The 24493-nt window shown below is 38.7% G+C and overlaps 1 protein-coding gene across 10 annotated transcripts in view; it reads right to left on the reverse strand.

Annotated features, from left to right (window-relative positions):
* ptprfb (protein tyrosine phosphatase receptor type Fb) overlaps positions 1-24493 on the reverse strand; it is a 189703-nt gene that overhangs the window by 113954 nt on the left and 51256 nt on the right. For all 10 annotated transcript variants that reach the window (XM_049478911.1, XM_049478913.1, XM_049478909.1 and 7 more), the window contains exons 3-4: positions 11710-11855; positions 9010-9151 (exon numbers count right to left, since the gene is read on the reverse strand). In XM_049478911.1, the coding sequence (XP_049334868.1) occupies positions 9010-9151; positions 11710-11855 (288 nt within the window). The remainder of the gene's footprint in view (positions 1-9009; positions 9152-11709; positions 11856-24493) is intronic.

Consider the following 24493-nt stretch of genomic DNA (forward strand, 5'->3'; position numbering starts at 1 on the left):
CCCTCTCTCTCTCTCTCTCTGTAGTGTAGAGGATGATGTACAGTCCTGCCTCCTGCAGTTTACCCTGTATTTACGCTGCAGCACCGCTCTGTACATAACAGCACATGTGACCCATTACCGGCGCTGAAGAGTGTACCACTAAATCTGCTCTGACCGGGCAGAACCCGTCACCTTCAGCACCGGCTACTGAGTATAAATCACCAGCTGCACTCACCATGACACCACAACCCTATCAGATTAACACCAGCAGAGAACTCGCCCAGCTAACCCAAACAAACCTCAACAGCACCGTAATCTGTTGTACCCATACTGCTGTGTAATTAATCTACAGTTACAGTAGATACAGAATCACCAGCACTGTAATCTGTTGTACCCGTACTGCTCTGTAATTAATCTACAGTTACAGTAGATACAGAATCAACAGCACCGTAATCTGTTGTACCCATACTGCTCTGTAATTAATCTACAGTTACAGTAGATACAGAATCACCAGCACTGTAATCTGTTGTACCCGTACTGCTCTGTAATTAATCTACAGTTACAGTAGATACAGAATCACCAGCACTGTAATCTGTTGTACCCATACTGCTCTGTATGTAATTAATCTACAGTTACAGTAGATACAGAATCACCAGCACTGTAATCTGTTGTACCCGTACTGCTCTGTAATTAATCTACAGTTACAGTAGATACAGAATCACCAGCACTGTAATCTGTTGTACCCGTACTGCTCTGTAATTAATCTACAGTTACAGTAGATACAGAATCACCAGCACCGTAATCTGTTGTACCCGTACTGCTCTGTAATTAATCTACAGTTACAGTAGATACAGAATCACCAGCACTGTAATCTGTTGTACCCGTACTGCTCTGTAATTAATCTACAGTTACAGTAGATACAGAATCACCAGCGCCGTAATCTGTTGTACCCGTACTGCTCTGTAATTAATCTACAGTTACAGTAGATACAGAATCACCAGCACTGTAATCTGTTGTACCCGTACTGCTCTGTAATTAATCTACAGTTACAGTAGATACAGAATCACCAGCACCGTAATCTGTCGCATCCGTACTGCTCTGTAATTAATCTACAGTTACAGTAGATACAGAATCACCAGCACTGTAATCTGTTGTACCCGTACTGCTCTGTAATTAATCTACAGTTACAGTAGATACAGAATCACCAGCACTGTAATCTGTTGTACCCGTACTGCTCTGTAATTAATCTACAGTTACAGTAGATACAGAATCTCCAGCACTGTAATCTGTTGTACCCGTACTGCTCTGTAATTAATCTACAGTTACAGTAGATACAGAATCACCAGCACCGTAATCTGTCGCATCCGTACTGCTCTGTAATTAATCTACAGTTACAGTAGATACAGAATCACCAGCACTGTAATCTGTTGTACCCGTACTGCTCTGTAATTTATCTACAGTTACAGTAGATACAGAATCACCAGCACTGTAATCTGTTGTACCCATACTGCTCTGTAATTAATCTACAGTTACAGGAGATACAGAATCCGTTTTTTATCCGAGTCTCTGACTGTAATCGTATTAGTGTTCAGTCAGTGTGGGCTGTGAGGATGACGGTGGTGATGACAGAGTTTCTGGTGGAAGTGAGAATGTAATTGTGAGATTGTGAGTTTCCGTTAGTCAGCGCTGACGTCAGAACCAGGTTCGAGTCACGGCTCAGGCCTTCACTTTACTGCAGACCCGTCACCAGACCCAGAACATCAGCAGGTAGCGTGAGAAACCAGCGTGAGAGCTGCATGACCTCACCGTGATTCAATCTCGACACTTCAGTTCAATTGAATTCAATTGAGTTAGACTCTAATATCATTATTTGAGTAGCTGGTCATGCTCTGCTCTGGAGGTTGAGTAACACAGGAACACAGGAACACAGGTTCTGGTCTGCTTTATAGAACCATGTAAAGTACATATCCAGAGCTTCTCTATTATATAGCAGCTATCTAGAACATATCTAGCACTTTAGAGCGTCTTCCTATGAGACGAGACAATATCCGCCCACACTGCAAATATTCTGTCTAATACTCAGGTGACATTACTGTTGTTGCTGACATTTTTACACCAACCATATTTTCATACATAAGGCGCACCGGATTATATTGCACATTAAGCGACAATATTAGCGCCGCATTTACATTGCTTCATCGCATCAACACACATGAACCAACAAGTTGCATGTTGACGTTACAAATATGTTTACTGCTTCAGTTAATTAAATCATTTTAAAAAGTGGAAAGCGGTTTTATACAAGCTTTATTTCCTAAAAACTAACAAACAGACTAAACCTAGACTAAGTAAATGTATATTTAAAAAATAAAAAGCTTCATAACACTGTCTAGTGAGCAGCATATAGGCTAACAAACTTTTCCAAATAAATTATATATTTATATTAACCAAACGTTCCTGTAAATAAGTCTCAGTTTCAGTCTGACAGGTGAATCTTGATATTTTTAGCTGAAGGACGATATACGATATATATCTTGATGTTTTTTTTAGCAGCAAAACAAAGAATTAAAGGTCTGACAGGTGAAATTCAGTTATAAAGTCATTAAAAATAGACGAGTATAGTCGAGAATCATTAATGTTCATATCTAGCAGATCATTTCTACCCATTTCTGTTGAAATATTTCTATTTTGGCTCCTGTAGGTGGTTATAATCTAATGGCTGATGTTTATAGAGATCCTCGTCCCTCAACTAACCGTAACTGTAAACATTTACTCCGGAAGCTGTCAGTCACTCTGTCTCAGGTTCAGACTCGTCCTCCTGCGGTAAACGCCGTCCCGATCCATCCGGTTTTTACCTGGGAATGCCATCGCGTCTCCGCCCGCCTACAGGTGTGGTCTCCAACCGTCTCCGGTGCTACAGCCGGCGCTCCGGTCGGCGCTCCGTGTCACAGGTTTAATTTCTCCCACCATCTGCTGGCCCGCGGCCCGGCGCCGTACATCACCGTAACACTGACAGTAACAAACTGCGCCTGTCCAGATCCACGTCGCCCAAGGACTCCGGCAATATGGCCGCCAGAATCGCTCGCCTGCTGTCTGAACACCCGTCCACCGCCTCGTCTCCTCAAGGACTCGGCAGAAATATTACATCCTGGATACGGAGCGAGGCTGGACGACTCGCGGCCTTCACCTCAACCAAACACTCAGATCCTTGAAACTGACAGGTCCTGGCCTGAGGTTTCCATTAAGAACAAAACGTCAAAAAACACGAAGATTGAGGACCAACAGCGTATGTCTACCAACAGTCCAGACCTCCAGAGCTAAATTATTGCCAAAACTACGCTAATAAAGAAAACGTACAGAAGCAACCGGCTGGAGAGCTAGTTTTTCCGTCGGGCACTATTTACTAGCGCCATCCACGGCTAGCGCTAGTGGTACGATGCTAATGCTAATGCTGCAGCACCCAGCCTTAGTAGAAAATCTGTAAATCTAAGCTTACTGTAAGTAAACGGAAGCGCTTTACCCACCCAAATAAACCGTTTTCAGGAGATAAATCTATATATGTCTATGTTACTTATAGTTCAGTAATGGCGGCGCTTAGAGCTGAAGTTAGCATTATGGGATGTAAACAGTGTTTTTTAAAAAACTTCTTGTGCACTTCTTGGAGCACCGGATTATAAGGTGCATTTTAAGCGACACTAGTAAGGAACAGGGGTGCCGCCATGTTTTCCTTCTAATTCAGCAAGCTTAGTAAACAAAACTGTAATTACAAATCTACACAGAGACTTCTCTCCTGAAAACTGTTTATTTGGGTGAGTAAAGCACTGTTCTGTTTATTTACAGTAAGCTTAGATTTCCAGATTTCTACTAAGGCTGGGTGCAGCAGTATTAGCATTAGCAGCTAAGTGGTTTGTCCTATGTAGCTTGTTTTAATGCGGTAAACTCGCAGACTCTATACGGGTTAAAACACCTGGCGGGGGAAACAGGGAAAAAAAAAGGGTTAGTTCTTAATGCTGTTAGAGGGTAATGCTAATACTGCTCCAGCCTTGGTGCTGGAGAAACTTCACTGGAACTCCTGTATAACTCTGTACTTCAGTGATATAAAGTGGCTTTACTGCTCCTTAATACCTGACTGGTAGAATTCATACATAAGGCACACCGGATTATAAGGCGCATTTTAAGAGACACTAGTAAGGAAGAGGGGTGTTGCCAAGTTTTCCTTCTTATTCAGCAGGTCTCACCACTGTAAAGCTGTAAAGCTAAGATAAGTTAAGTAAACAAAACTGTAATTCTTAAAAAAAAATAATCAAGCAAGTGCTGGATGTTAATCTACATAGAGATTTCCCTCCTGAAAAACGTTTATTTGGGTGAGTAAAGTGCTGTTTGTTTATTTACAGTAATTTTCTAATTAGCATTAGCAGCTAACCGCTAGCACTAGCTGGTTCTGGTATTAGCTAGCGGTCCGTTCTACATAGTTTGTTTTAATGCAGTAAAAAACATGCAGACTCTGAACGATGAAAGAGCTAGTGCCTAGTGCATTTACTGGGTAATGCTAATACTGCTCCAGCCTTGGAGATGGAGAAACTTCACTGAAACTCCTGTATAACTCTGTACTTTAGCGGAGTGGTTTTACTGCTACTTAATACCTGAAATAAAATATCGTCCACTCCTTACTGCCAGCGTTTTCTACAGCAGAGTTGAGTCTGGTCCACTCTGAAGCGGTTCTGGTTGTAGAATCAGTGGACGGTTGGGTTTGGGATTAATGGTAAAGACTCGGTTTGGGTCGTTCTGTATCTCCGGTGTTTGATTAGCGAGCGTCTCTCTCTCTCCGGCGCTGTAGCGGCGCAGTGTTAATGCGGGTCGTCTCGGCGGAGACGCGATGGCGTTTGATCTGCGAGTTGTTGGGTCTCTCCGGCTGAAAGCGCGAGAGTCGGACCTGTCAGCGGCGCCGGCGCGAGAGGGATTTAATTAAAGAGAGCTGCCATGTTCCACCATTCTCACCACCTCCCCTCCGACACATTAAAGCCGCCGCCTTCCGCAACAATTACGCTTAAACAGCTCCTCTCAAATCACAGCGGCGCACCGTAAACTCTCACCAATACAGTGTAAACATTCCCAGCACCGCGGATCACAACCGCGTCACCACGCCCATCACAGCCGCTTTCATCAGAGGAGAAAGATTATATTTATTTATTTCAGATCTGCAGCTTCATAAACGCTACTACTGTATTAAACCCTGGTACATCAGACACAGAGCTGGGCGATACAGAGCAAAAATAATACCTTGATCTGAAATAAAAAAAAAAACAAGAGAACACTAAAAAAGTGAAAAGAGTTTCTTTGATTTTACCAAGCTGTTGGCATAAATGATTTTGCCTGTATCGGTTCAGGAATTGAATGCAGATTGGAATCAATGATTCTAAATGCTGTGTAGAAGCTCATGTGTTGATATGAGGCTCTGAGCCGCGGGGAAACTCAGAGCCGACACAGAGCTCTCCTCAGACACTGGATTATACTACAAAATACAGCAGCAAACCAGCCACAGAAACTTAGTGTGAAAGAAACTTTAAAGGAGAATCTCTTTAAATTATTATTCTTGAGTGTTTTTCACAATGCAGTTTTTAGAAAGGGTGGGATTATTTCTAGATTTTTTCGACATAAACAGTGTCTTTGATTTTAGCAAATTAAAAACCTCTGGAATATAATCAAGAGGAAGATGGATGATCACAAACCATCAAACCACCAAACTGAACTGCTTGAATTTTTGCACCAGGAGTAAAGCAGCATAAAGTTATCCAAAAGCAGTGTGTAAGACTGGTGGAGGAGAACATGATGCTAAGATGCATGAAGTTAAAACTGTGATTAAAAACCAGCAGGGTTATTCCACCAAATATTGATTTCTGAACTCTTAAAACTTTATGAATATGAACTTGTTTTATTTGCATTATTTGAGGTCTTAAAGCTCTGCATCTTTTTTGTTATTTCAGACATTTCTCATTTTCTGTAAATAAATGCTCTAAATGAGAATATTTTTATTTGTAATTTGGGAGAAATGTTGTCTGTAGTTTATAGAATAAAACAACAATGTTCATTTTACCCAAACATAAACCTATAAATAGCAAAATCAGAGAAACTGATTCAGAAACTGAAGTGGTATCAATACTTTCCAGAGCTGTATTACTGTACATGCATCTTGGCATCATGTTCTCCTCCACCAGTCTTACACACTGCTTTTGGATAACTTTATGCTGCTTTACTCCTGGTGTAAAAATTCAAGCAGTTCAGTTTGGTGGTTTGATGGTTTGTGATCATCCATCTTCCTCTTGATTATATTCCAGAGGTTTTTAATTTGGTAAAAATCAAAGAAACTCATCATTTTTAAGTGCTCTCTTATTTTTTTCCAGAGCTGTATATATAACAAATAGCTCTTCTTTTTCGTCTTCTATTGTTTAATAGATGATGATAGACAGAAATTTGGTTCCGTAAATCCTGGACCAAGACTACGCACCACATATAGTTGCATCAAATTTTTCGATGCACCTTTCAAAGCTGTTAGTCAGGTAGAATCAGAGAGATGGGACCAAACATGGTAGGTGTAAAACATCCACCCAATCTCTGTACTGTTCACCTGTATCAGAATTATAGAACCGTGGAGATGCTAAAGCCTCTAAAACATGCAGAAGAACCAAAAACCCAAAAACAGAAACTCTCCAGAATAGAGTTCCGCTGGACGCCGCCGCCACCCTCAGCTGCTGAAAAGGACGTACTTTAGTGAGTCATTAGTGAACATGATCATCAATCAAACGCTGTTTGTGGCGCTGCTGGAGCCGCTGTTTGTGGCGAGTCGCCGGAGCTGACTTGATGTATTGCTGGGCTACAAAACAATGGGCTATAAATAGAGTTCATTCTCCATCCCACAGCATCCCGCGGGCGTCCAGCTCCTCCACAGAGCTTCACAAATACTCCAAAATACTGCTCTACAACACTCCTCATACTCTCCAAAATACTGCTCTATATCCTACAGCATCCCGCGGGCGTCCGGCTCCTCCACAGAGCTTCACAAATACTCCAAAATACTGCTCTACAACACTCCTCACACTCTCCAAAATACTGCTCTACAACACTCCTCACACTCTCCAAAATACTGCTCTACAACACTCCTCACACTCTCCAAAATACTGCTCTATATCCTACAGCATCCCGCGGGCGTCCAGCTCCTCCACAGAGCTTCACAAATACTCCAAAATACTGCTCTACAACACTCCTCACACTCTCCAAAATACTGCTCTACAACACTCCTCACACTCTCCAAAATACTGCTCTACAACACTCCACACACTCCTCATACTCTCTAAAACACTGCTCTACAACACTCCTCACACTCCTCATACTCTCCAAAATACTGCTCTATATCCTACAGCATCCCGCGGGCGTCCGGCTCCTCCACAGAGCTTCACAAATACTCACAAAATACTGCTCTACAACACTCCTCACACTCTCCAAAATACTGCTCTACAACACTCCTCACACTCTCCAAAATACTGCTCTACAACACTCCACACACTCCTCATACTCTCTAAAACACTGCTCTACAACACTCCTCACACTCCTCATACTCTCCAAAATACTGCTCTATATCCTACAGCATCCCGCGGGCGTCCGGCTCCTCCACAGAGCTTCACAAATACTCACAAAATACTGCTCTACAACACTCCTCACACTCTCCAAAATACTGCTCTACAACACTCCACACACTCCTCATACTCTCCAAAATACTGCTCTACAACACTCCCCACACTCTCCAAAATACTGCTCTATATCCCACAGCAACCCGCGGGCGTCCGACTCCTCCACAGAGCTTCAAAAATACTCACAAAATACTGCTCTACCACACTCCTCACACTCTTCACACTATCCAAAATACTGCTCTATAACACTCCACACACTCCTCATACTCTCCAAAATACTGCTCTACAACACTCCCCACACTCTCCAAAATACTGCTCTATATCCCACAGCAACCCGCGGGCGTCCGACTCCTCCACAGAGCTTCAAAAAACTCACAAAATACTGCTCTACCACACTCCTCACACTCTTCACACTATCCAAAATACTGCTCTATATCCTACAGCATCCCACGGGCTTCAGCTGCACTTTTCTAGTTTTTACTGTGATGAAGACTGCGGTGGACGGGCTGGACGGGGCTGCTGGGTAGATGATGATGCTGAAGATGATGATGGTATCTGCGTGTTGGTCTGATGCAGCTGCAGGCTGTTGTGCTGCGTGTCTGATTGTATCCGGACGCTCGCGGGAACGACTCTGCTCGTAAACAGCGGAGATTAATCACACAGTGATCCAGAGTTCAGGAGAATTCACCCTTCCGGCTCTCGGACATCAGCACGGATCCACCGCACCACGAGAGACTCGCCGCACAGCGAGCATGTGTTCGGTATTACCACACCCCCCGGAGTAATCCCCCGTAATCAGATCAACCAATCAGAGCAGGCAAAGGCCAATTAATTCAGAATTAACGAACACTTAACGAAGAAATCATCTCAGCTCAGATGGTGTGTGAATAGTGTGAGGATAATGTGAGGATCTGGGGGGGATATAGAACAGTATTTTGGAGGGTGTTGCTAGGTGGTTGTTACAGTAAGTGGTTACTGTGGTGTCCCAGTATGTTGCTATGGTACTGCAGGCAGCTGCTGTGGTGTGCAAAGTCAACGTTAAATGGATGCTACAGTGAGGCAGTGTGGTTATTGCTATGGATTGCTATTTCAGACAGTTGCTATTTCAGACATTGCTTGGTTGCTATGGTGAACATCTCAAGATCACAGTTACTGTAGATATTTTCCTACTAATAAATAATGACATGGAAACCGTACGACATAAACAGACCCAAAAATCTCTAGCCGGAACAACGCAATGCAAATATCTTAAAGATAAAAAGACGCCTGAAAGTTTCCGAAAGTAACGGTACAAGAACATCGTAAAGCAAACAAACTTCGTAAAAAGTTCGTAAAGAAGTCGTACCTTCCAGCACAGTGAGCTTGGCGCTGGTGTTGATGTCTCCGGCGCTGTTGGTGGCGGTACACTCGTATATGGCCTCGTCTCGGTGAGTTCTCAGCGGCTGGATCCGGAGAACCGAACCCGAGCCCCCATCAAACTCTATTACCTGAGAGAGAGAGAGAAAGATAGAGAGAGAGAGAGAGAGAGAGAGAGAGAGAGAGAGAGAGAGAGAGAGAGAGAGAGAGGTAAACTTAATGATAGATGCTATTTGGCACAACTGTAACAAAATATGATCAAAAATAATATACTCACTGAACAAAACTGAATTAGAGGGAAAGAAAGAAAGAAAGAAAGAAAGAAAGAAAGAAAGAAAGAAAGAAATTGATGAGAGGGACAGATGGAAAGAATAAAAAAAGAAGGAGAAAATAAATGGGGAAAAAGATGGAAAAAGAAAAAAGAAGAGAAATAAAAAGCAAAAATGAGAAAATAAAAAGAAGATTGAATGAGAAATAACGAGAAAAGAAAGATAAAAAGAGAAAGAGAGAGAGAGATGAAAGAAAGAGAAAAAGAAATATAAGAGCAATAAGCAATTAGAGTAAAAATTGAAAAAGAGAGAGGGAAGGAAAAAATAAAGAATAGGACAAAACAACGCACAGGAAGAAAGTGAGAGAAACAGAAAAGACGTGGAGAACAAAGCAAAGAAGTAGAGAACAAAAGAAAAGAGAATGAATGAAAAAGAAATCAAATGGAGGGTGTGAAAAGAGGGAAAAACAAAAGAAGACAAAAAAGACAAATGAATGACAAAACATGAGTGAAATTAGGAGGAGAGAACAGAGTTAGAGAAAAAGAGATAGGGACATAAGAAAAAGAGAGAAAGACAAAAAGAAGAAAGAGAGTAAATATAAGGTCTAATAAGTCTAATGGGTTATACATTAAAGCTGTTTTTTCTACTATCCAGTGAAATCTACAGTATATACTAGATTTTTGGTAATGATTGTGACCGGCAGTATCTGGCTGGAATTGTCCCATGACTTTTGGCACATCATTCACTTTTTTTACTTTTTGACATAATATGAATTCTGCAGTCGTTCTTTATATTGCACCAGAATTGTATGAAGGACAAACCAATAGAAATGATTAAAAACGGACGGAAATAAAATATTTTTACATTGACTTCTATAGAAAACTGGACAGGTTTTTTGCTCCTCCTGTAAAATGTACATTTTTAAAGATAAAAAGTTAAAATAAAAAGATCTGTGATGTTTTTGTGTGTTACAGTGACTAAACCCCCTCCTAAATCACCATTAAGCCCCTCTAAATGCTGCTGTGGCGGCGAGGTCGGCGGGGGCGGGATCAGAGGCGTGTGAGGTAGGAAATGAGGTAGAATGAGGCGAGGAAGGGAAATCGGCGTTTGAAGATTACATGTTGAGCGATGCCTCTTGAAGCTACACTCCCCCCCCTACTGGGAGATAATGGGACCCCCCGCCGACCCAGACCATCACGCGGTCACAGCAACCCCCCAACAACCCCCCAACATCCCCCCAAACACAGGCATACAGCGACCAGCCGTCGCCAATAATAGCAAATTTAACACACAGCACATTGTAATACACTATAAAACACTAAAATACACTATAATACATTATAATACACTATAATACATTATAATACACTATAATACATTATAATACACTATAATACACAACATTAAAACTAATTTACCGCACCTTCAGCTACCAAAAACAGCTCTAAACCATCAAAGAATGGATTCCATATGAGCTGAGAAGATGGTATTTGTGGTATCTACTGTATTTTTCTGATTATAAAGTTTACCGGATTATATAGCACAATAAACGACACTACTAAGGATGCCTACATCAAAGTGAACAAGGGTGTTACCATGTTTCCCCCTTCTTTTAAAGTCTTTTATAGATTTCTCTCTGTTTATTTGGGTTAGTAAAGCGCTTCCGTTTAATTCAAATCTCAATTTTTGGGAAAATAAAAGGATTTTAAGTACGCCTTATAGTGCGAAAAATAAGGTAATTTTAAAATAGAAAATGCATAAATAAATAAACAAATTCCATCCTTTGGTAAAGTAAGAAAGAAATAGATTTTCAGATTTTGTTTTTCTACACTTTTCATAGTTTTTATTTTTCTTTTTTCAGTTTTCTGATTTCAGGTCACTGTAATTCCTGCAATCATTTAACATTTCTGATCATTTGAAGCTTAAATTCAGAAATAATAAAAATATAACAGGGTTTTAATGTTTCAAATGTTTTAGCTTTTTTATTTAATCCTTTAATTGTAGGAAAAAACATTAAAACCCAGTTCTTCAGATAGTTCAACTAGAACTCTGTGGAAAAACGACTAGAATCAGCAATTCTAGTAAAATTAATGTTTGTTTATCCTAAAATACAGATTGTTAAAATCTAAAAAAGTTGTTAAAAGTTAAAATATAAATATAAACCTTTATTAGTGTAATTTTAACTAAATTTGAGCTAAATTTAAAAATTGAAAATCAGGTATGTTTTTTTTTGGTGTAATGAGTTTTTCTGAATTTTAGGAAAAACCAAAGATACATTTTCTAGAATTGCTGATTTTAGTCATTTTCCCATAGATTTCTGTTACAAGATGCAAAAAAAAATAATAAAGGATTACTGCTGTCCCATGACTTTTGGCATGTGCTCATATGTATGCCATAAGACTTTAGAGGTAGAAGTTTACCTCAAATCTCTGAGAGCTGACTTTCTTCCCCTTCTTCATCCACGTTATCCTGGGTTTGGGGTCTCCCACCGCCTGGCACACGAACGACGCCACCCCGCCCGAAATACCCGTCTGGTCCTCGGGGGTCTTTACGAAAGTTGGCATGCCTGAAAAACAGAGAGAAAGAAAGAATATCAATTCATTTATAATCCCTTCAAATTAATGGTGATTGTTAAGAGGGTAATGCATTTTTTGAGGTGGTTGACGTGGTGTTATAATGTCAGTAGTGTCTACAGTGCTGCTAGTCTGTTGGTGTGGTTGTTAAGGTATTTCTGTTGCTGTGCTTTAGGTTATTCAAGAGGAAGATGGTTGGTCAAAATCAGCCGTCAAACAAAGCTGAACTGCTTGAATTTTTGCTGCAGGACTATACGGCATAAGGTCGCCCAAAAGCAGTGTGTAAGACTGGTGGAGGAGAGCATGAAGCTTCACCATAATTTCTCACCAAGCCTCTCGCTATGCCTTCATTAGTTCACTTTTAAGAAAAAAATTCATACATCCAACGCCAAAAATCAACAAGCAGCAAAAACAAGGGAAAAAAACACTTTTAGGGTTCCCCCAAGAAGTCTCAATCGATTGGTCAACAAGGCTGTGATGTCACAAATCTATGTTGAGGCAACAGAGCCAAATAATCTCCATTTTTTCTAAAAACAAAACTTGTTTTTATTAAACTTGCCAAAATATTAATTGTTAATACAAATAAATAATAAAAAACCTTGTTTTTACACAAAACAAATTTAAGTGCATTTTTATTGTTAATACTGGACACTTAAATTGCGTTAATCTCCAATCCAAAGTTACAGCAAAATTAAACTAAATTACAACTAAATACAATTAGAAATGTTTATTCTATAAACTACGGACAACATTTCTCCCATATTCCAAATAGAAATGGTCATTTAGAGCATTTATTTACAGAAATATTTGGTGGAATAACCCTGGTTGGTTTTTAATCACAGTTTTTTTTTCATGCATCTTGGCATCATGTTCTCCTCCACCAGTCTTACACACTGCTTTTGGATAACTTTATGCTGCTTTACTCCTGGTGCAAAAATTCAAGCAGTTCAGTTTGGTGGTTTGATGGCTTGTGATCATCCGTCTTCCTCTTGATTATATTCCAGAGGTTTTCAATTTGTTAAAATTAAAGAAACTCATCATTTTTAAGTGCTCTCTTATTTTTTCCAGAGCTGTATATGTTTAATATTGCAGACAGTAAACAAGAACCATCAGTGGAAACTGGCTTAGCGCTCAGTTCAGGCTAATACTGTGTGGGCTGCTGACGGCGGCGGTTAAACAGGTTCTGTGTTATAAACAGGCCGAGTCACAGCATGTCACTCAGGAGCACAGCCGTTAGCGTAGCTACCGGCTAACACACACCCAGATACAATAACACACAAACACACAGCATACACACTGACAGCGTACAGTATCAAGTTCCTATTAGCTCCGCCCACCAGCTGATGCAAACACAGGACAAAAGATCAGAGACATGAAGCTTTCAGCAGGTTATTAATGCAAATGATCATATTTGTATTCAATTTCCATATCCAGGTTCGTGCAGATCTTGTACAGAAGTTACAGGAAAACATCTTCATTTACGTAACTGGATAAGAATACGCTTTAGCTAAGATGCTAAAAATGAGGATAAACTGCAGCTAAATGACATAAAAGTAGAATAGAATAAAAGTACATTGACTGGATGCTGCTGGACAACCACTGGCTATTAAGTTCAGGTTGTTATTTGTTGCATCATGATAGGGTTGCTATTGCTCTTCAAGTGGTTCCCACTGGTGGTTTATGTAGTGTTCAGGTGGATTATATGGTGTTACAAGGCAGTTATAAGGCAGCTATAGTATATTAAAAGCTTAGGATAGGTATTGCTACTGCATCTCAGGTGGTTTCCATATGGTTTAAATGATGGTGCAAGGCATCATTTGTCCTTTAATATGTGGCTTCTGCTGAATTTCAAGTGGTTTTCAGGTGGTTAATGTGGTGCTCGAAGGCTGCAACTTGCTATTGCATCTACAGTACGTGTTGTAATGCAGCTGTAGATTTGTTAAGGAATTTGGGTGTTGATAGGAGGTTGTAAATTGACTAGTGGTTTCCATGTGGTTGATGTGGTGTTCTAGGTAGTCTAAAAGGTGCAACTGTTTTGACCTTTTACATATAAAACTGTTGTTGAGGTGTTTATTTTTAGGGTACTCTGGGGGTTTACATGGAGTTCCGGTGGCTTATAGGTGGATAACAGGTGAATTACAGGGTATTCCACTGGTTTACAGGTGCATTACAAGGTATTATGTGTGGGTTACAGGGTATTCCAGTGGTTTAAAGGTGGACTACAGGGTATTTCAGTGGTTTGCAGGGCACTCCAAGCGGTTTACATTGTGTTCTGGTAGACTACAGGTGCATTACAGGGTATTCTCAGTGGTTTACAGGTTGTATACAGGGTATTCCAGGTGGTTTACAATTTCCATGTAGCCTCTAGAGATAAAATATTTATGGTTGTTGGTATCCTAACATTGTTGTGTGAGTGTTGTTGGGAATTATTAGGAAGTTGCCACTGTGTCAAAAGTGTTTTTTAGGTGGTTTCCATAGTATTCCAGGTGGTTGACAGGGTATTTTAATGGTTTACAATTTCTATGTAGCCTCTAAAGCTAATATATTTCCCAATGTTGGTGGGCTGATATTGTTGTGTGAGTATTGTCGGGAATTGACAGGAGGTTGCCATAGTGTCAAAAGTGGTTTTCAGGTGGTTTACAGGGTATTCTGTTGGTTTACAGGTGGTTTACTGGGGGTTGTCATGGTATTCCAGGCAGTTTACAGGGTATTTTGGGTAGTTTATGTTCTGTGAGCATTGTTGGGAATTGATAGGAGGTTGTCACTGTATCAAAAGTGGTTTCCAGGTGGTTTATAGGGTATTCCAGATACATTTGAATTTACATTTGCCAATTTTAAAGCAAGAAAAAGAGTGGTGATTATTCTGTGGAACAGTTTACGTAACCCTTTGTAGAATCCTTATTTCAAAGAATTTCTAGGAATGTGGATCAGAATTACACAGAGCCACAATGCTTTGTTGTATTGTTACAACGTAATTTTTGAATGACGGTAATAAAATGTATCAAATGCAGGCCGGTTGCGTCTGACCGATGTTTGACCCGTTTAATAAAGTGAGTATTGACACTGATACCTGATCCAGCCCAGCGCACCACGGCATCATTAACCCCATTACACACCTCCTCCACTTCCAGCCTCTGAAACGCCAGACCATAATTTCCTCGTAATGATATCACCGCGGTGATTTCCCCGCCGTATCTGAACCCGAGCAGTCGAGCGCTTCCTCCTCCCGCGCTGACATCACCACGGTAATCACACGTACGCATTACTTACGTGTTACAGACCGATAATCTTCTGATAACCAATCCCATTAAACCAGAGCACATACTGTAACCACCAGAACAATAGATCACACTGTTCCATCAGACACTGCACACTGGGGAAACTGGAGAGTGTGTGAGGAAGTAAATTACACCAGTGTGTATAAAGTGTGTTTTATCTCATATAAAATGTACTATTTTTTTGTTTTTTCATTATTTTAAAATGTCCTGCATTGTAGATTATTAATAAAGTCATCCAAACTATGAAAAAAAAAACATGGAATTATTTGGAATATGGAAATATTTTAGTATTTAGTCACCTGGAATTCAGGCTTTCAGTTAACAGCTGTGCTGAACTCGTCAAGAGTTAATTACTTGAATTTATTAAGTAAAGAAAAAAATTACTTGAAGGTAAAAAGAAATGAATTCACCACAAAGACCATCAAAAAGATTATAATGATGGAACTGGCACTCATCAGGACCTCACTAATATTGATCTTGTCGCTGAGTGCAGTCAAATCCTCACAGCAATGCTTCTACAGTGCAAAAAAAAGTAGTAGAAAGTACAGTTACTGCAACAAAAGAAGGATACACTGTTTTTAGGAACGAAGATTTTGGGAGAAACAATGAATACTGATCACTGTCAATTATTCTTTTAGTAATGTGACTCTAATATATCTAAACTGTTTTAAATGACTGTAAGATATATTGTAACTTAACATAATATAATTCAATTAACACATATACATAATACATATACAATACATATATATATATACTTGCTGTACATATCTTCACTGTTTAATGAATTGTTTTTCTAAAACTCCAAAAGGAGCAAGATTACAGAAGAGCGATAAAACCTATTTAACTTGCAATAGAAGTCAATGTAAAAAGAGTTAATTTCTGGTCATTTTAGAGAATTTCTATTGGTCCATTCATCACAAAATTTTGAGAAATTGTAAGGGACAGTCTGTGTGTTCAAATTATGTAGAAAACTAAAAATCGACAAAAATGAAGATAGTGCTCAGTTTGTTTTTGATTTTTTCTAATATATTTTTTATAAAATTTATTTCTAATTTTTATATATATAGTTATTCTATATATATGCAAACCTTCCAAACCCCCTGCAGCCCCCATCCTGAGCCGAGACCCCCGGGCTGGAAACGCCGCAGTACGCCATGCTGCTGATACGGCGGGATGGGTGGAGACGGTGCAGTTGTGCCCTTGCTGTAGGACATAACCCTCAGTGGGGGGGATATATTTGCAGAAGATGCTCTCAACATCAGTACAGTGTGTGTGTGTGTGTGTGTATGTGTCCGTTGTCAAATCTAATCCGGAGTGTACCAATCGGACCCCTCCAACCCTTTGGTCTACTGGCCAGCCTGACATTTAAATGACATTTACGTGCCAGTTCCCCCAGAGACGGGCTTGATTGGCACGGCGAAGCAATGCGGACCCTCATAAAAGCCTTTCCTGTCACTTTAATCCGCACCAGCATCCAGAGGAACAGAGGGAATGATGCTTCTGCAGCATCAGGACCAGAGAACAGAGCTTAAATTAGCTTTAGCTTTATATTGTAGCTTCTAAGCTAATGTCTGCAACAAGTAATGGACGATTACATACACTAATTTGCACTAAATACACTCATTAACAACAAAACTTTGCTTTAAAAGTGTGTTCAGACTGATTAGGCACTGGGTTTTACCACTAGAGGGCGTAAATTGCTCTTAGATACTACTGTTGGGTAGTGTACCTCCTGGTGAGAGAACGTTGACCGCTAGACATGCCTTTATGATGCACTCAAAGACTCAAATTCTTGCCCAGTTGATATTTATGTTGCAGTTTCCCCAGAAGAACAGAGGGAATAATGTACCTGCAGCATCAGGACCAGAGAACAGAGCTTAAATTAGCTTTAGCTTTATACTGTAGCTTCTAAGCTAATGTCTGCAACAAGTAATGGACAATTACATACACTAATTTGCACCAAATACAATCATTGACAACAAAACACAGCATTTCAAGTGTGTTCAGACTGATTAGACATTTTCTTTACCACTAGAGGACGTAAAAAGTGCTCTCAGATACTAATTTTGGGTAGTGCACCTCCTGGTGAGAGAACGTTGACTGCTAGACATGCCTTTATGATGCACTCAAAGGTGATGCACTGGTCAGGTTTGATTATGGAGGCCTTATCATGATGACTACAACCTTTCCATTGAGGTGGACTAAGGAGTTCAAACTGTAAACTGCAAGTAATCACATACAAAAGTAAGTCACTCCAAGTAGTGATACGAGGAACATGCCCAACCGTCTCAATCTCACCTTGTATCCAGACTAGAGGCTCCAACAATGTCTAAACTAGAGCCTCCTTCTCTGGTTTTGGCGTATATATGGTTATGCATATATTCCTCTTTGGGGACTCTCAAAGCTCTGCAATCTGATTAGTATCATTCTGACTTCCAAGAGTCCTTTCCCAACATCTGTCAGGCTGTTTTCATTAGATTCCATCAGCCACCAGAGTGCCCCCACCCTCCCTCCACCTTACCACCACTGTGCCACCATGGTGCGGGCACAGATCAAAGGGCATTAAGCTCATCTGGGCACATGCTATAAATGTATAATGCTAGCAAAATATCAAGAAACACAGTGACAAATTAATGAACAAACAGGGCAGGGCCTCTGATTAGAGCATCTGTGGGGCATCAGGGGGCAATGATAGTGAACCCTCCATAGTAACCCTCTTCTATACACGCAAAATATATTAATAACCACTCACAGCATTAATCTGTTAATCAGTTTAAAACATTGTATTTTAATTTTTGATCAAAGAAGTTTGTAATATAATATATCTTACTTACGTTACAATTGTGAAACTATTCAAAAGTGATTTAAATGTATTTAAAACATATGACATGAGCTTATTATTAAAATCAACTGGACTTTCAACTATTTACAATGTATATATATATATATTTTTTTTTTTCCAAATAACAGTGGAAAGTGATTCCACATAACTATTATTGGACATTTTCATGACAATTTCTTTTTTTTATAAAAAGCAACTGGACATCTGAAAAAAAAATACTGGACATTTCCAGCCTATTTCCAAAATGGGATCAGATTTTTTAAATATATTTTCATAAATTTCCTTTTTTTTAGGATTTAATATATTTTATATGGAAATAATAACTTGCGCAATTTAAAAATGTGATCACGCACAACTGAACAAACTGTTTTCATTAATTTATGACTACACATATTCACTGTAAAAATAAAAAAGTTGAGAAAACTCAAAATGTCAAGGCAACTTACTGGACTAGATTTTTGAGTTTTGAGACCAACTCAAACTTTTAAGTTTTAAAGAAAACCAAATGCGGTTTGCCAACTAGAAATCTTTAGCCCAGATAAATATTTTTTTATATGTATTGAAACTTCAAATATCAACTCTCATCAATTTAAACGTTTAATTTGTGTTTTTAGTTGGCCTGATTTAAGTTTTGCTGACTATCATTTTGGATCAATTAAAAAAAATAAGTTGTGCCAATGAAAAGGTGTACATTAATTAATTCATGTAGTGGGTGCAACACTATATTTTGGCTAATTTAACAACTTTATTAAGTGTATTTCATACCTGCCATACAATCAATCATATAAGACTGCAATTAATTCAAATGTTGCCAGTTCAACATATAGCCTTCAACATTAAGACCAGGCTGTTAATTGTATGTAATACATATGCAAATTTCATGAGAAGGCAGTCTGCAGGGAATGATTACACACTGATGGTGAGTGAGAGGTGGAAGAACATGCCCAATATGCAAATACCACCATGACCAGCATCAGGTGAAAACCCCTGCTGAATTGCTTCGTAGACCCCGTTCAACTAAAAGGTCAATCTGAGCATGTGCAGTAGAGCAGTAGAGCAGAGTAGCTGGCCTGGCCTCAACTAGAGTTCAACTACAATTTGTCAATTTTGCAAACACAAATTATTTAGTTTGGCAAATTTTTAACAAGAATTTTAAAAACGTTAGTTGAGGCAACTAGTTTGCCATAATTTAGGGTACAATTCAATATTTTTTGTTCAGCTGACTTAAAAATCACCTAAAGGAGAACAATTTTTAACTTTTGTTTTTTACAGTGTTTGACTAGTTCGGAAAAAAAATTAATCGTAAACTGATAACATATTGTTTTCCCTTTTTTCTTTTACTTTTCAAACCTGATCAGACATATTTGACTTTATTAACAGAAATTACGACTCATTTTCAACATAGTGATTCGACATAGCCGACACGTTTCCTCTTTTAAAACACGACTACACACATCTGACATATTTCCTTTATTTTCAGAACGCGCTTGGACCCCTGTAATTGCCATTTTTCTGCATTAAATCATGTGTCAGCCTGTTTTTCTCTGTTTTGTGTCCTTGTCGCTGATAATACAGAACAAATTCCCCTGGTGCTGAAGGCCTCGGAGTCTCGAGAAACAAAATAACTGCTAACAAAAGAAATCTGACCTTGGGTAAGGACTGCATGACATGGACAAAATAATAATATTTTGACATTTTCTTGAGTTTCTTATCATTATTATTATTTTGTTTCACTTTTATTAGATTACACACTGAGCCAGGGATTGGGTAATGGGCTAAAATATATGAATATAGTTGCTTTATATTACAGTTCTCTTTAATATAAACAATATATCATTTTCACTGGAAGTCTAAAGCAGCAGTAGATCTGAAGCTGAGAGTTGTTGTTTGGGGTTTTTTGATGTTTTGGGACGTTGGGAGACAAAAGGTCAGAGGTCATTGGATAAATGAGGGCGGGTCCTGACCTCCCAGGTGGCTGTGCCGCCGTCACGCTCCTTCACACTACCTAACACTGAGCCACAGGTGCAGAAACAGGTGTTTAAACCGTCAGCCTGGCATTTATTATCTACTGACCATCGCTATTTATATATATCCGGTGTCATCCTCCATAAAACTACCTGTAAAACCAGCAGATAACCAGAGATAATAACACTGAAAACACTCAGATTAACTTCAGATATATTTACTTCAGTTTACTCTAATGTTATATAGAGTTAATTACAGGTAAACACTCTATTCTCTCATTGACCAGTGACTTTTTATGTATATTTGGGTTTAGTTTTCTATTGTTATATAGAGTTAAGTACAGGTACACATCCAACTTCCACTAACTTTGTGTTAATTTGGGTTTAGTGACATGTTACTTAAGAGTATATTGACAGTCTTCTTTGAAAGAGTTAAGTGAGAGTGTCTACCTTTAATTAACTCTATATAACATTAGAATACTAAACCCTTATAAACATTAATAAAGTCAGTGATCAATAAGAGTGTCTACTTGTAATTAATTCTATATAGCATTAGAAAACTAAATCCAAATAAACACAAATAATAAAGTCATTAATCAGTGACAGTGTCTACTTGTAATTAACTCTATATAACATTAGAATACTAAACCCAAATAAACATAAAGAATAAATCAGTGATCAGTGCGAGTGTCTACCTGTAATTAACTCTATATAACATGAGTATACTAAACCCAAATAAACATAAAGAATAAAGGCAGTGATCAGTTAGAATGAGTGTCTACTTAACTAATTAACTCTATATAACATTAGAATACTAAACCCAAAAAAACATTAATTAAATCCGTAATCATTGAGAGTGTCTACCTGTAACTCTATATAACATTTTTTGCTCGCATCAAATTCAAAACTCTTACAATCGTCTACATGGTGATGACAGAACAGCTCCTTCCTACCTGCACTCGCTCCTGAAGGCTTACGCTACCTCCCGGCCGCTGCGCTCCTCCAATGAACGTCGCCTCGCTTTACCAAACAAACATTCACACAAAGCAATCCAGACTGTTCTCATACAGAGTTCCCCAATGGTGGAACAAACTACCTTCCACTACCAGATCAGGAGAATCTCTCGCTATCTTTAATAAACTCCTGAAGACAGAGCTCTTCAAAGAGCTCTTACTCTCCTAACACCTCTAACTAACTACCTTCTACTACCAGATCAGGAGAATCTCTCACTATCTTTAATAAACTCCTGAAGACAGAGCTCTTCAAAGAGCTCTTACTCTCCTAACACCTCTAACTAACTACCTTCTACTACCAGATCAAGAGAATCTCTCACTATCTTTAATAAACTCCTGAAGACAGAGCTCTTCAAAGAGCACTAACTCTCCTAACACCTCTAACAAACTACCTTCTACTACCAGATCAGGAGTGTCTCTCACTATCTTTAATAAACTCCTGAAGACAGAGCTCTTCAAAGAGCACTTACTCTCCTAACACCTCTAACTAACTACCTTCTACTACCAGACCAGGAGAATCTCTCACTATCTTTAATAAACTCCTGAAGACAGAGCTCTTCAAAGAGCACCTACTCTCCTAACACCTCTAACAAACTAACTACTTCTAACCTCATTTCCTTCTTCCCCTCCTTCACTTCTCTATCCCTTTATTTCCCTTCGACCTCCTTTAAGCCCTATCTAAAAATGGGTTATCTAAATTCCTATTACTTTTGTACTTCATTATTGTAAGTCGCTTTGGACAAAAGCGTCTGCCAAATGAAATGAAATGGAATGTAAACATTAGAATACTAAATCCAAATAAACATAAAGAATAAAGTCAGTGATCAGTGAGAGTAGAGTGTCTACCTGTTATTAACTCTATATAACATTAGAATACTAAACCCAAATAAACATCAATAAAGAATAAAGTCAGTGATCAGTGAGAGTAGAGTGTCTCCCTGTAAAATTAACTCTATATAACATGAGTATACTAAATCCAAATAAACATAAAGAATAAAGGCAGTCATCAGTGAGAATGACTGTCTACCTGTTATTAACTCTATATAACATTAGAATACTAAACCCAAATAACCAAATTTTATAGTTATACACTTTATTTGGAGTTTTACAGGTAGAAAGTGCTGATATGCAGTTTTATTATCGTCATATATATATATATATATATATATATATATATATATATATATATATATATATATATATATATATATATATAGTAAAATATTGAACAGGAGTGAAACTGTGGAATGTAATCTGTGTAGAGAATGAGGAATCAATACCCAAACCACACAGACACCCATTCATTCTCATTAATAATAGATTAGCAAGTTAGCCTTCCCACTCACACACTTAGCGGAAAAGTGCCCGACGCTTCTTTTAGCGGAAAGCTTCCATTAACACAATTCTACACCATTTCCAGAACCTTCAGCTTCCAATTAACTCCACATACAGAATGTTACCCTACTCAATCAGTGCATCAGGCCTTCTTACATTACACTCGATTGCATACCGCTAGCTTCCGTTATAAACTGATACAGAAATGATTATTATAATCAGTATTAATGTCACTTTAAGAGCATCTCATGTCACTAATATAATGGTAAATAATGCAATCACAAAGAGCTCTGTTCAATCATTTTAGCACACTGTTAGCATCATGGCTTTAATTGAAAATGTTAGCATTGCAGCTAACCATAGTCATATATTCACAACACACACACACCATGACAATAGGAAGACCACCTGTCCACCTGTCAACAACTATCAGTGAGTAATCCAGCTCAGAAAAACACTATTAGTTAGCATCAAGGCTAACACACACTCCAAGCCTTTCGAAGCCAGCTATTAGCATTGAGGCTAACCTTCTTAAACACCGCAAGGCTTTAAATATCTGAGCCTTGCTGTTAGCATTGCAGCTAGCCTAGGATATGATGCACATTAAAGTGTGGTGCTATTTCATAAGTAATGTTATGTTATTTATAAATTTCTGTTGTTTAGCATTTTAAGAATTGTGAAGGGCAGGAAACAAACACGATTTCAAACATTATTTTTAGGACTGATTTAAAAAAAGACACAATTTGTAAAGGAAGGAAGTTGTGTATCTTTCTATTAAAATATTTTTGCTTTACATGAAAATGAAGGAGGATATAAAACAGTGAGAGTTTAATTATGTTTAGTTTAATCCAAATTTCAGAGCAAATAAAAATCAACCAGTCTACTTGCTGAATTTAGAAGCATTGTCAACATTGTGTTTACATCGCTAAGTACCATTTAAAACTAAATGTTGCCAGGCACTGTAAAAGGAGTGAATTTGGTGCCAAACTTGGTAAAATCAGATCAGCTGAAGAAAAAGCACTTCAATCATTTCAATCATCAGACTTCTCCCGAGGGAGGGATCTGTAACTATGAACTAGCTTGTTCGTGTTTCAGTGTTTTGCAATTTAGCACAAGCTAACACTAAGCTAATTTTCATAAAAGTGTCAGAGCCCTTAAACGGCTCGTTCTGAAAGGGATTGAAACTCTTTATGTGAGAGAACTTAAAAAGCTAATAAACCGACAGTATGTTAACTTGTGTAAAATAGCTATAAAGAAGTTTATCGCTAGTTATTTTATACCATAGATGTTAAAGGGAAAAGTGAATTGTTCGTGGGTTTGGTGAGTTGTTGAGATTGCAGTATACTGTATATTCACCGCAGCAGTGGAGCCCGACGTTTTCCGGCCCGGGTGAATAATTCAGCAGGACCGGGGCGGCGCACACACCCTGAGTGCTATTACCCTGCTGCAGGAACATTAGCGTAATCGCATCCTGACTCCTGCTCGGCTAATGAAGGAGCGAGACGTGCCGTTCCCTAAACCCTGTGGACGGTGACCCTTTTAACCCCAGTCCACACTTATTACCTTCACTTATCACCGTGTCCACACAGGCGGGATTAGTACAGAAGCACCAATACTGCAATAACAACACTGTAACTTTCACTAATTTAAGATACACCAACATACAGAAGACTGTGTTCTCTAGAACGACGAAGCTCATCCAAGATCCTGACCTCACTTTCTCAGATCTCAGATCACTCTTGCCTCTGAATGCAATCAAATCCTCAAAGCAATGTAGGAGCAAAATCTAGTAAGAAGCAGCTTTCTGTTTTTATGCACCAGAAATCTGGAAAACACTGATAAATATTCGTCAAGCAAACTCTGTTCTACTATTTTTAAGAAAAAGCTAAAAACATGTCTTTTTACAGCTTTAGCTTTTAATTAGACCTTATTCTTATTTAAATGGTTTTATTTTAACCCTGTTATTATCTTATTTATATTTAATAGCTTTTTATAGATCTTATCTGTCTGGTTTTGACTGTATTTTTATTCCATCATAACTTTCATTCATCTGTTTTTAAGTATTATATTTGATTGATTTTTCTTTAGTTATATATATATATATATATATATATATATATATGTCTTGCTTGCTTGTTGTGCTTCTGTACTATTTCTTACTCTCTTTCTCTCTATGTGAAGCACTTTGAGCTGCAT

Source organism: Astyanax mexicanus, chromosome 4 (assembly GCF_023375975.1).
Source record: "Astyanax mexicanus isolate ESR-SI-001 chromosome 4, AstMex3_surface, whole genome shotgun sequence".
Lineage (NCBI taxonomy): Eukaryota > Metazoa > Chordata > Actinopteri > Characiformes > Acestrorhamphidae > Astyanax > Astyanax mexicanus.